The sequence below is a fragment of the Rhinolophus ferrumequinum genome, unplaced genomic scaffold (assembly GCF_004115265.2).
Source record: "Rhinolophus ferrumequinum isolate MPI-CBG mRhiFer1 unplaced genomic scaffold, mRhiFer1_v1.p scaffold_98_arrow_ctg1, whole genome shotgun sequence".
In the NCBI taxonomy this organism is placed as follows: domain Eukaryota; kingdom Metazoa; phylum Chordata; class Mammalia; order Chiroptera; family Rhinolophidae; genus Rhinolophus; species Rhinolophus ferrumequinum.
The window spans coordinates 12501-26769 of record NW_022680457.1 but is presented as its reverse complement, the minus strand read 5'-3'; the positions used below and the strand labels follow the sequence as shown (position 1 = coordinate 26769).

The 14269-nt window shown below is 35.9% G+C and overlaps 1 protein-coding gene across 11 annotated transcripts in view; it reads right to left on the bottom strand.

The window, feature by feature from the left end:
* Window positions 1–1022: 1022 nt before the first annotated feature.
* Window positions 1023–14269, bottom strand: part of LOC117020147 (ankyrin repeat domain-containing protein 26) — a gene marked incomplete at its 3' end in the record, with an annotated part of 25566 nt that continues 12319 nt past the window's right edge. For 2 of the 11 annotated variants that reach the window (XM_033102396.1, XM_033102395.1), the window contains 6 exon segments: window positions 1023–1172; window positions 2541–3467; window positions 6421–6558; window positions 7714–7796; window positions 10798–10870; window positions 13476–13605. In XM_033102396.1, the coding sequence (XP_032958287.1) occupies window positions 1023–1172; window positions 2541–3467; window positions 6421–6558; window positions 7714–7796; window positions 10798–10825 (1326 nt within the window). 11 annotated transcript variants of the gene reach the window in all.

Here is a 14269-nt window from a genome sequence, read left to right as displayed (position 1 = left end):
CAGCAACTGATAAGGATGCCCACACCCTTTCCATGGTCTTCTCAGCCCAACTCATTTCTGAACAGCAGCCCTGGTGGTCAGGCCTTGACCCTTTTCTCTTCCTCTTTTTAAATGCTCAGCTCCTTAAATCCCAGTGCTTCAAACCACGTTCCCTCACCTACAGTGGCAGCCTCGACCCCTTTCCTGAAGTCTTCTGTACTTTCCCTTTCCCCTCGAGCTCCTCATAGACAGTGTCCTCACCAAACACTCATAAACCATGACTTGCTGGGGATCAGCTCAGCTTGTACATTTTTATGGGGATGCTTATCACTGTCACTGTGAGCGTAGCGTTATTTTCAGATGTTGGCAGCTCCTCACCCTTAGGATGTTGACCAGCAAATTTGTCCTGTTTTTCTCTCAGAATGTATAAGTTTTTCATAAGCTTCACATTATCCACTATTCGCCTTTCCATTTTAATAAGATTCCCTTATTATCTGAGTGAGATGATTACTCATCTCATTTTTCTTTAAGTTATACATCTGGTTTGGTATGTATGACATATTTTATAACTGAAAAATGTAGCAAGAACATAGAAGCCAAATCAATAACAATTCTGATGTTGTTAAACAATACCACAGATAGGTTTTAACCATTCACAAAAAGTGATGATAAGAAATAAGACAAATTTCTGAATCGTTCTAGTAATCATTATCTTCTGATTTTAAATGGCTGCCTCATCGTGGTAATGGAGATATCACTACAAAATATTGTTTAGTAGGAAAAAAGTCACTCGATTTCTATGAGAAATGCTGCCTATTTTTCAACGTTACCAAGGGTATAGACTATAAGAAAAAACATACAATGCAAATAGCAGGATGGAAGCCAGAGTTTAAGGAAGAAGTGTATTATAAAGATAATAAAATGATAATAAAATAATTACAACGAAAACACAAAAGAAAGCTGCCCTTGAAAATCAGGATCCTAAAACACTTTATATTAATCAACTATAGATGAACTGTCGACAGTTTACATTTCACACATACCTGACTTCTGATGTGCTCTAATGTCTTGAAATCCTGTGTCTCAGCTTCTGAACGCATACGGTAATGTGATCTAACCTCCAGTGAAGCCTCTGACACAGGCAGTTTTTTTATGGAGTCAGGTAGCTCTTGTTGAAGTTGTCTCCCAACCACCTAGGAAGATGATTCTGTTACTGATTTTATAATCACATCTATTAAATTATGTTAATGATCGCTAACTCTAACATATTAACATAATATATAACTTGAAAAGAGATCACCCCAGGCATCAGTTCACCTTCTTTTCCTCTTTTGGACACAATTCTGTTTCCTGAATCTGGGTAAGACACAGGAGGTGTTGTCCTGCTGCCCACTCACTATTACGTAGGTTACTTAACAACAGAGTCAGCCCCACTCTCCGTTTCCCCTGATGAAGCTGCAAAGCCACACAATCTACTGACATCTCAGGGGAAGCTGCTATGTCGGTGGGACTAGTGGGAGTCAATTCTACATTGTGGAATGTTTTCCCCCTTTTTTATCACAGGCTTAAATTGACTTCCCAGGTCCTCACGTATGCAGTCCACTGCTCACAACCTTCCAACAGATTCCTGTATCTTAGAAGAAAAGCCAACTCATTCCAATGGTCTTCAGGGCCCCAGGTAACGTGGCCTGACCTCCCTTCCTGCTACACATGAATCCTGCCTCCCCTCACTCGTCTGAAAATGGAGACCCAATGCCAAGTTAATAAATCAGAGACCGCTACAGTTCTCTTTGAAATGGACAAACTTATGTCCAAATGATAGTAAATGGGCCTTGCGATGAGAAAAATGAATTTGTAAAAATATTCAAGGAAAAAAAAAATTCAAGGACAATTATACGTAGCAGTGGGAAGATTAAATCAAGTAGAGTTCTGATAAAACTCCTCACATTTGTCCAAAATTATGATTTAATGAAAAATTAGCTGCCTTTAAAGAAGTCACAGGTCATAATAATACCTTATTTGGGACTGAAATAGTTCCAATTTATATCAAATTGACATGAATAAAAACAAACTTATACCAACTAAAATGTGGAAAAAACTGCTGAGGGAAAGGACAACATCTACACTTCAGTTCATGTGGGAAATCTAGAATTAACTCTGCAGGTAATCCACTTAATGGAACCTTTATCTCTAAAAACTCTGTTTGCATATGAGCATTTCCATTTATCTGCTTCATAATGGTATTACAATGTGGTAACAGAAAGATGAAAATTACTATTGTAGCAGTATAAGACTGAATCATACATATCAATATGTATCTAATAACAATTTATACCTTAAAATTTCATAGTCAACACAATGTCTTTACTCAAAGTAAAGCACCTCACAGGTCTAAGTTTTATTTGCTGGATACAATGTATGCTTTTAAGCTGTTAGAGCAAATACATTTGTAATCTATATATTTTTAATATTCTGCTAGATTCAACATTTAGCCATCATCAAATATTTGAACATTGAATATTCTTTCAGGAAATTTGAAAACTATCTTTCTGGATACTTACTTCTCTTTCTGATTTATCGTTTTCATACTGGCACATTCTTCCTTTCAAGTGATTCAATTTGTTGACCAACTCCTTATGTCTCTCTTTCACCATACGCTCTTGTTTTTCACATTCAGCTTGAAGCACTTTTTTGAGCTCCTGAAGCTGCTCTTCAATATTCATTCCTGAGTTTTCATTATTGTCACTTTTGTTGAACGCATCATCCAGTTGCCGTCGAACAAGCATATTTCCACTTTGTAGGTCAGAACCTTTCTCCTTTAGGGATTCCAGCTTTCCAATATATGTGTTCACTCTTCCTTGTTCCCTTTGATACATGTGTTCAATTTCCTCCTCTTGACACTGAGTTTGGTTTCGGTCTTTCAGTACAGGTTCAAAAACCAATGTCCTTTCTCTGACAGCATATCTTGTGTGAGGGAGCTCAGTGTCTAAGCTATTGAATTTACTTCCAGCTTTAGAAAGTTGCTGAGAAAGAATCTCCTTCTTTTCTTTTAGGTTACGCATAGCGATTTTGTCCATGAAATGCAAGCATTCATCTCTTAATCTCTGGAAAGCATTTTGTAGATGTCTTATTAATTGCTTACTAAGCTCATAATGATGATCGGATTCCGCTTCTGTTTTCAATCTTTCTTTGCTTTGTCTTTCATTCTCCAGTTGAGAGTTCAGCATTGTATTCTCAGCTGTTGGAACATTAAGCTGTCTGTTATATTCAAATACTGTTTTTGTTAGTGTTTCATCATTCAGTTTTATTGTCTTTTGAAGACAGTCATTCTTTTCTTTTGCATTTGCAGTGTCCTCAAAGTATTTTTTTTCCATTTCCTGATTCTGAGTTTTGGGTGTGCCCATTTGTAGTCTTAGTTTGGCGATTTCATCCTGCAACATGTGATTTTCACGCAACAGGTCTTTTTCTTTTTTGTAACTCTCAGAAACCTAAGTAAAACAAAGGAGACTTGTAGCTAGCACTCACTAAAATGACATATCATGATATCCTCTGAAACTAAAGAAGAACCTAAATGTTTATATAATGAAAAGGTTGCAGTAAGTGGATATCCCATTGGAAAAATACAACGTTGAATCCAAACCTCCAACTTTATACAAGCATAACTTCCCCAAAGTTAGAAAAATTTAATATAAGATGCTGAATCCATGAAAGTGAAAAAGAGAATTTTAAAATCATAAGAGAATTTTAAGCGTCTCAGAACTGGAAAGGCAGCAAACCCAGAAGGCATGAAATAAAAGATTAAGAAGTCTGACTACACTTTATTTTTTTTTTTTTTTTTTTTTTTTTTTTTAATTTATTGGGGTGACAATTGTTAGTAGAATTACATAGATTTCAGTTGTGCAATTCTGAATCACATCATCCATAAATCACACTGTGTGTTCACCACCCAGAGACAGCTCCCCTTCCATCACCGTACATTTGATCCCCCTCACCCTCATCCCCCACCCCCCAACCCCCTTACGCTCTGGTAACCACCAAATTACGTTCCCCCGATTAATTTTCAAACCCCGTGGCCATCCTGTGGTCACCGACTGCCCTCCAATCCCCTCACCCTCCCCCCACCCCCCACTCCCCCGCCCATCTAGCAACCCTCAGTTTTTCCTCATTGTCTCCCAGTTTCTGATTAGTTCATTCACTTATTCTTTTCTTTAGAATCCGCAAATAAGTGAGATCATATGGAACTTATCTTTCTCTGTCTGACTTATTTCACTTAACATAATGTTCTCTAGATCCATCCATGTTGTTGCAAATGGTAAGATTTCTTTCTTCCTTATGGCTGCATAATACTCCATTGTATAAATGTACCACAGTTTCTTAATCCAATCATCTACCGATGGGCATTTTGGTTGTTTCCATGTCTTAGCTATTGTGTATAGTGCTGCAATAAACATAGGAGTGCATAGAGATTTTTGAATTGAAGTTCTGGATTTCTCCGGATAGATACCTAGGAGTGGAATTACTGGATCATAAGGTAGTTCCATTTTCAGAATTTTGAGATACCTCCATACTGTTTTCCATAGCGGCTGCACCAGTCTGCAATCCCACCAACAGTGCACAGCGTTCCCTTTTCTCCACATCCGCGCCAGCACTTGTTGTTTGTTGATTTATTGATGATAGCCATTCTGACTGGGGTGAGGTGGTATCTCATTGTGGTTTTTATTTGCATTTCTCTGATGGTTAGTGAGGTTGAGCATTTCTTCATATGTCTGTTTGCCATCTGAATGTCCTTTTCAGAAAAATGTCTCTTCAAGTCCTCTGCCCATTTTTTAATTGGATCGTTTGTTTTTTTGGAGTTGGGTTGAGTAAGTTTACACATAGATCAATGGAACAGAATAGAGAGTCCAGAAATAAATCCACGCCTATATGGCCATTTAATCTACGACAATGGAAGCAAGAATGTACGATGGAGTAATGACAGTCTATTCAATAAATGGTGCTGGGAAACCTGGACAGACACATGCAAAAAAATGAAGTTGGACCACCTCCTTACACCATATACAAAAATAAATTCAAATGGCTTAAAGACTTAAATGTAAGGTCTGAAAACCATAAAATACCTAGAAGAAAATATAGGAAGAAACTTCTCAGACATTACCCGGAGTAAGATTTTTACTGATATACACCCTCGCGCGAGGGAACTAAGAGAAAGAATAAACATGTGGGATTATATCAAACTAAAAAGTTTTTTCAACAGCAAAGGAAACCATCAATAAAACAAGAAGGGATCCTACTGAATGGGAAAAGATATTTGCCAGTGACACTTTAAAATAGAGTTTACCGTCTGAATATACACCTCTCCCACAGTAAGAGTATTCACTCTGCATATTTGGACTGATTATATTTCCTAGAATTTTTTCCCCAAGAATATTCAAAAGATATTCTACATTACATTTCTAATACTTTCAGAGTCACTTATAAGATTAAATCTACTAATTACTGATAAATCTAGGCATTGCGCTAAGCACTTCTTTATACATCAATGAACTCATTTCGTTATCACAATTTCAAACAGAATGATTAAAAAGATGAGCAAGTTCAGGATTTTTCCCAGGACTTTGGACTCTACAATAGTGTGCTTGCTGCCCTTCTAGTGTAAATATATAAATTCAAAAGAAGCCTTAGACTTCAAAAAACTCAGGGTAAATAAGCTAAAAATTATAGAGCTCTTCTTAGAAAATAGTGAGATTATTTGCTACTGCATAAGTGTTATTTCCTTTTCATAATGTTTAAAGGAGAAATAAATGTGAAATAGGGGCAATGTATGTGAAATAGGGACTATTTCAATAAATATGAAATAGGGACTTCTTTGAATAAAATACTCACCAATAAATTATCACTAAGTATATATCATGGCATACAATTTTCTTCAAAAGTTCCTAGCACTGAAATAGGACTCTACTTGGAACAAATTGTTACTTTTCTCAAAAGTAGGAGAGTGAGATCTAAAAGACGGTCTCTGCACTGGCTATACTTCTACTCCTTACAATCAGTGGAAGTGAAAACTAACCTCTCTACTAACACAGCAAGGGGATGAAATCACTGCCTCAAACTGAAACTTCTGTTATTAGTAGCAATAGTTTTGAGATTGTAGAAAGCTCATCGATCCCTGTAAAAAGTATTGAAAGCCTCCCCTTTAGATGAGACATTGCGAAGTCACTACTTGACTGTTGGACATAAAAGGATTTCAATCAAGAATATCACTTATTGCAATGGACCAAACATGTCACTCCGCTTAAAATACACACACACACACACACACACACACACACACACACACACTTTCAAAATCCTCTACAATTCCCATATGTACAACATTGGTTTTTAAAATATGTACATACACAAATACACACACACATATTTGAAAATGACTAAACAAAATACCTCAGAATTCATTTTCTTAAGATTTATTTCTGTCTCCTTTTGTTGTTGAAGGCAATTGGTCAGAATTGCATCATGTAATATTCTGTTGTCCTGTTCTTGGGAAAGTGGCCTCTGAGTGTCGTTTTCCTCTTGTACAACCTAGTGAATCGAATATGAACAAAGAAAAATTAGAATATAACTAAAATATAATTGTTAAAAATCTTAATCTACGTTTACTTATTCCCAAATTATTGGATTGTAACTAGAAAGTGAAAAATAAGTTGCCTTAGCCTAAATTAGAAAACATGAATCCGCAAAACTAATTTTGTCACTGTTTGAACTAAACAATCGGTTATATGTTAAATCCACCCAAAAAATGAAATAGTAGATGATTTTTAATGTCACAGAGGCTTCCTCATTTAAAACAGTTCACCTCCCTATGTCTTAAATAGTGAGCCCTACAGTGAATTTGAGAATATTTTTTCAAGACTCATAACTGGAGAACAGGCAGACTTTAATTAGGAGCCCACATCACTAACACCAATCAGTAAGAGAAGTCAATTCCTAAATGTTAATTCAAATTATACACTATGACAGTGTTATGCAGTGACATAGTTATCTGTGGCATCCAATTCTAACTTATTCAATACCCACTAATAAGAGCAGATAAAAAATTAAACCATATTTACTGATTTCCTACACTGAAATGAAAGAAATTAGGAAGTTATTGTTTGTGCCCCAACAACCAAAGGTCCCATCCTGAGAAGATGCGATTCTCTTAAAAAGCAGTTGAGTTGAGTGCATGACCCCGTTCTCTCCCTGAATGTAGACTCAGAGTCCATTACACAGAGGTCACAAGGAAGAATCCATCTCTAACCTTGGCCTTAGTGACCAGCCATACGGAACTGCACATTCTGAACCCCTGAGAATCCTGACTCCTTTCACGGGAGCCCGAATCAGTGGCCATCATTTTTACATGGTTCATAATTTCAACTGTCACATCATGTGATTCAATATTTGGTGTTACTTTCTTTATTATGTAAGGGAGTTATAAAAATTAAAGGAGCAAACAATATTCAGGACTTTATTATTTTTTTTGTGGCCTCAATCCAAAGACAAAGTTGAGCTATGAATATCTATAGATTCTAACAATATTTTGTTTTGTGACTAGTTCAAATGTTATAAATATCATTCAGTTATGACCTTTTGACTCCAAAAGGCTAGCATGAAAGGTAATTTCAATTGGACTATATTATATTATTAAAGCACAGAAAACGATATTATACTAGAAATTTAAAATTAAATTTCACATACATGTGTGTAGTTCTTTTCGTTTCCATCAAGCCTCGCTTGTCCTTCCTCTGATGTCATTCCTCGGTGTTGTCCTGCTGATAAATCTACGTATTAGTTAAAATGAACTACTTAGAACAGTTAGATAAAAGCTATAATCTTTATAAATACAGAAAATAACGTCTTATCAATTGAGAGTTCAAATTAATCATAATCTTTTCCTGAATATTTACTTTACTTAAGAAATACTTCTAATTAGTTAAGACTTCAACAAACCATTTGGGTAATATGAGATGTCACAAAGTGAAAGGCATACAAACATGTCAAAAATTCATCCACAAATTCATTCATTGAACATCCATGGAAAAACAATCAGAAACAAAACACAATTTAGAAATGCAGGACAAACATATCGAGTTGCACTATATACTCTGTTCTCTACCTCATAATAGTACCTTTTGAACAACACCCTAAGATTCAACTGCAACGTCATTGTTTCCAGAATGACTGTTACTTCTGATGCATTTATCTTCCTTATATCTGAAATGTTTTCCTCTACTATTCTGAAAATTTCCTTCCACCTTTGAGGATTCAGCACTGGGGTTTAAGGAAGAAGAGAGAGAAGAGGAGACAGACTGTGCACACAGCTGAGAAGGAAGTGCTATGGATTTAATTCTCGATGATTCCCATCACTGCTGGGAAAGTCAATTCTAAAATATATAAAGCCACAGAAAATCCAAGAAATATTTGATTGTTGGTTTCGGAAGGTGTTTTTTCATTTACAATAAATACAGTTTTAACTGATACTTGTGAATTCAGAATATAAAACTAAAGCTAAGAAACTATGTTTTATTTTACTAGGCAACCTTTAGATCTTTATGAAGTTTTCCCATCTGGTCCCAATGTTCTAAGTATAATTCTGCTGCCCACTCCCCACAGTATGCCAAATACTAGTCTAAAGGAAATCACACTTTCACCTCATTCTCTTTCTTATTTCCATATGTTATTGTGGTTCAGGAAGAATGCCAATGTCTTGCTAAAAGTCATTCTGTTTGGCTGTTAAGTTCCATAAACAGAGTAAACATGAAGTAGATTTTGCCACAAAATGACTGTTGGAAAGTCAGAACTATGATCAAGCTACATAGAGATGGGCTAGGGCTGAACACTTTCTGTTTCTTTATTTCCTTCTTTGCTTTCTCTGTTTTCTGGTAGCCGTGATTCACACAAGTCATGGAGCCTATAATTACCTAACAAAAACACACCTGCAATCTGAGTCTCTAGTTTATCTATTACGGTCCTCTGTCCAAACTCTGTGGATGCTGACAGAGTTTTGCTCATTGAGTGTGATGCAAATGGCCTTTTATCACCAAATTTCCAATCCCCAGATCTTTGACAAGTTTCATGATTGGAGGTCAAAGAAGTAGAATCCCAGTCTGAATTCTGGGATTAAGTTTTCATTTATTAGGATGTGAAAATAACACAAAGTTGACTATCTTGTAAAACTTCCTTTTTCAGAGAAGTAGTCACACGTCCTTTCCCCCAAACACACTGTTCCTTCAGAGTACATTTTATTTTAGGTGTCCTATACTTGCCATTTACATAGGTAAGTTTAATTAACTATTATCATGCAGCAATTTCTATTACATAATGTGTTTCCAATTAAAAATTTCCTTCTTAATAGTTAAGATGGTGCAGGGTATGATTTTTTTTGTTATTATCAAAAGTTATGTGTAACCACTTATCTTAAATTTAAATATGCATGACAAACATGGGTTTACAAAACCTTTTAATGAATGGTACTACTTCAAATAAGAAACTACTTATTATAAGAAAATGGTCTTTTCTAAATGCTCCAATATCTTCAGAATTCATTTTTTTAAGCCTTAGATAAACAGATATTCATATGACAAATTGCAGTCTTGGGTGACCTTATTGTTTCCAAGGAAAAATAGGATCAAGCTATGTCCACATGAGCTCCAAAGAGTACAGGGCACCATGAGGCAGAAAATGAATATGTAACAAAACTATTTTGCTTTTGTTTTTTAAACAATATTCTCAGCTTAAAACTTCTTAAGACAAGTGAAAGAAAAACATAATTGTAGAAGTGAAGCTTTAAAGCCTGTTTTATCATTTCACATCCAGGAAGCCTGTATATCATTTAAAACGGTGGTTTTCAATGTCATGTGAGAATCCGTGAAGTCCCAATATCTGTCAGTCGAGGGGCCCGAAAAGGTCAAAACTAATTTCACAGAAATACTAAATGTCATTTGCCATTTTCACTCTCATTCTCTTGTAAGTGTACAGTAGAGTTTTCCATGCCTGTGATATCACAGCTCTGATGGTAACATCATAGGTCTGATGGTTACTGGGTCGTAGTTCAAATGGCTCATGGAATACATGACTGTGTGTGCTCGTATTTTAAATTGCTCAGTTTTTATTTCTAATATTGTAACTATCTATGGAGACTACCGACTTAAAAATATTCTTTGGAATTCTCAATAATTTTTAATAGCATAAAAGCATCCCAAGGCACAAAAGCTTCAGAATTACTGTTTTCAAAGATTGTGTCTACCAAATATTCATTATGATTAATTCTCCCATTTTTAATAATCAAAGACACCATAAGCGCGCGTACACACACACCAGGTGTCTGCTGAGCAGAACATCTGGTTGGCTTAAGACCATCAGTGTTACAACTCTAAGAGGAAGTAAAGTTAAAACACAATTGACATGGTAGCAACTGAGGCTTACTCTGGGTAAAGGTCAAAATTCAAAGAACCATTTTAAAACCCTGGAAATATCTCCCAGTTTGATAGTTAACCTCTGACAACCCCTATTAAGTACAGGGGTTCCAAACTGGGACACTTAGAATATCGAACCAAGAGGAGAAACATCTTAATTAAAGTCACATTTTTAAAATCTTGTTTTCTTATTCCTGTCGATGTTTTTTTTCCAAACATCGATACCAACAACGACATCACGTTGTTTATGTGAAATCCTTCAATTAAATTTGTAACAAAAGAAAGGACTTCTGAATAGAAGACTGTGAGCATGTCAAATGTCCTTGCGTACTCCTTCCCCAAATTAAACTGGTGTTACAAAGTGTACCTGGTCTGGGGGTCTGCACATTGTTCATTCCTATAGGTTTGTGAGGAACAGGATCTTTCACTTCAATGCTCGTCTGCATGGGTCAGGAAACAAGATGATGAGTAACTAACGGACACTTCATACAATTTCTAGTTAATAATTCAGGATAAAAATATTAGTGTTATTACCACCAAGAAAAGGACTTTTTGAAAAATAGGTATTTAAGCAAATATTAGGTTGGTGCAAATGTAATTGCAGTTTTGCAATTTTTTTAAGCTTTTAAACTGCAATTACTTTTGCAGCGACCTAATACGTGTACTTGCTATAACTGTTAAATATTTCTAATGACAGATTTGTTTTTTAGTGTTAAAACAAGATACTTGCTTGACATGGAAAGAAACCTTGGTGTATGTCCTGTTGAGTCTAAACAGAACATTTTAGAACCTACTTCATCTAAGTCAACAAGAGCTTGGAAAAACTGAACTCTTATTTGACAAAAATTTTGATAGAAAAAATGATTGAACCAAGTGGCAAAGAGATAAGAAAAACTTTTCATTAAATTATGTTTCAATAAATAATAGGAAAAATGTTATATATAGTTATGCAACTTTTCAAAAAAGTATAATAATTTCTAATCAGGGAAAAATAACATTTATTTATTATAATCATCGAAAATGTACCAGACACTTACTATGCACATTTTATTTCTTTCCCACACAAAACAACAAATATAAAAATGGTTCAATGATGGTTACCCCACTTCCTGCTTCCTGGCCATTCCAAGACATTAGAATAAAATGATGAACAGATGTGATCCATTGTTATCTCTGTCCAGCAGGTTTTGCTTCTAGATCTTCACACGACCGGCTCCTTCTCATGCTTCACTTGGCAGTTTTTGTCACACTCAGAAAGATCTTTCCTGACCACCGAAATTCTACTCCCACTCCTATTCCAACTACAACCATGCCCCGCCCCACGACAATATTCTCTAACCCAGCATGCTCTATTCTCTTTAAATGAAGCACTTACAGAGACTTATAATGGACTGTTGTTCACTTGTTTTTCTGCTCCTACAACTACAGCTGAACCCCTGAACTTCTCCATTCAGTGTCTAACTGCCCAGCACACAGCTGGTATCCAACTAGAAATTTACTCAAGGTGAAAACATTGAGATCGCACCAACAAAGCCTCAAGCACCAAAACACTACACATCTATAGGGTATCGCCAATCACAGTCTCCTGAAACTTAACATCCCCCAGATTAGGAATCCACATGCCCCTTGTAACTTTTCCTTTCTGTTCTTGACACTACTGTCATTTGCTTGTCCTTCAGGTTTACAAAAAGTGTCCCCGATACTTAGTAAGTCACTGTATTCCACTGTGATCATTGTGTTTTACATTCTATAGCAACCTTTACAGTTTTAAAAGTGTTTCCACATTTGTTACATTTATGCGTTCCACATACCTGAAAGGTAGTCGTTAGTACCATTATGACGAATGAAGTCACTGACATCCGATAGGTTAAAAAGAAGTTTCCCCAAGATCCCACAGCTAGTAAGTGACCCATGCAGAATTCTAGTCTGTTCTTATCGTCAAACACAGTGTCTATACCAGTAGGCAGCAGTTGCCTATATCAGAAGATCACACCTTTCTTATATGTTTCCACAGCTGTCACATCGCATTAGCTCATCATTACATTGTACTTCTATTACTACAAGTACAGTTGCCATCAAGTTACTCAATGCATGTTATTTTAAGTGAACAAGACAGTTGTTACGTATTAAAGCAGCGCTCAGCCGAATTGTTGTTAGTATAATCCAACATATTATTAGTATTCACCATGCTCTTCCTTCCCTGGAAAAGTTCCTTGCGGATCTATTTGACAATACAAATATAATAATACTTTGATGTCCCAGGCATTATCTTTTCAAGTTCCAAGTTATAAACAAACCCTACAATCCAAATTCTTTCTTTCTGAATCTCATTAGGACATTTACACATCCACAAAAACCACAAAATCATGCCTTTGGGCATAGTTCGAGCTGGAATAATTCTTTAGCTTTTAGGTAAACTTAACTTCAGAACCCAAACTGGTTCCTTATGACTTGGAAGCCTTCATGTTTTATACTATACTACACTGACTGCCTTAAGCGAAACTTGCAAGTTAGCAGAATTGTACTACGCTGTCTTATTATATTACACATAGCCAGTTTATTAATTATAGGCTAAACCATAAAAATTGGTTTGTATGGGGAAATGTAGAGGTGAGAAAGTCAAAGCATACCTTTTCGTTTTAACATCACAGAATGGTGATATTTAAAATAATGATAATAATAATAATAGTGAAAGACAGTACCTCAGAATGCCAAGGTGATTCTACATCTTCTTCTTGTCCTAATCCTAATGATGACTTTTTAACTATAAAACGTAGTCACAGATACATTAATGTGAACATGTATTACTATGCATTTTGAATACACATTCAGTCATGAATATTTCCATAAAAATAATAGCAGAAAAGAATTTCAGGGGGTTGAAACATTTGCAAGAAGAAGCAGTTGTTAGTAGTTGGGATACTTTTGAAAAAAGATAGAAAAAATGCTTAAAAGAAATGAGTATCACATTTGGATCTACACATGTTAGATTTGTTTATAGCAGCACTTAAGCTAGAAAGAATTCATAGATAGTCACTAAATTACCACTTATATTATTCTGGTGTGCTCCTTCAACACAAGTCAAATTATCATTGCTTGTTTGGTCTTGTGGAGCACTTTCAATAATATCCACACGATTTTCTCTTTTTCCAATTGCCAGCTTGGTTGCTTCTTTCTATTAAAAAAAAAAAAAAAGAAAACAGAAAAGAAAAACCCAACTTCAGAAAACATCATATTCATTTACTCGTTCACTCACTCACTCAATCCATCCGTCGGTACGACAAGAAAACTTTACTGTAGCCATCAAATCATAGGCACAGACCCAGGGGAAGCTGGAAATATAAATGAAACATTTTGTCCTATATTCTAGTAGTAGAGATATTATAATATTTAAAAAAATAAGAACAGAAAAGTACTACTCTCCACTTCGACACCCGAAGTGAATAAAGTATAGTAAGGGCACAAAAGAGACAACAATAAGTTGTACCAGGGAAGCTCGCAGATGCTGCAAAGATAGGGCTGCATCTTGAAAGTTATACAAGGTGGTGAGGGAAAGCATGAAGGGGATTCCACAAGGGGAGCGGGAGCAAAAGCCCGAGGTATGAAATAACATATTGCAAGTGAGGACCGCAAAGGAATGGGGTAAGCCTGGAACACTGAGAATGGGATGGAGATACCACTGCAGTTTCAGAACCAAATCAAAGGCACGTGTCATGCTAGCATATGAATTTTACCCTAACGTAATGGGGAGTCACTCAGTAAACGGATGTGTTGCATCATCACAATTCTATTTTACAACAGTCACTCAGGCTGCAATTTATGATATTGAGGACTTCCGT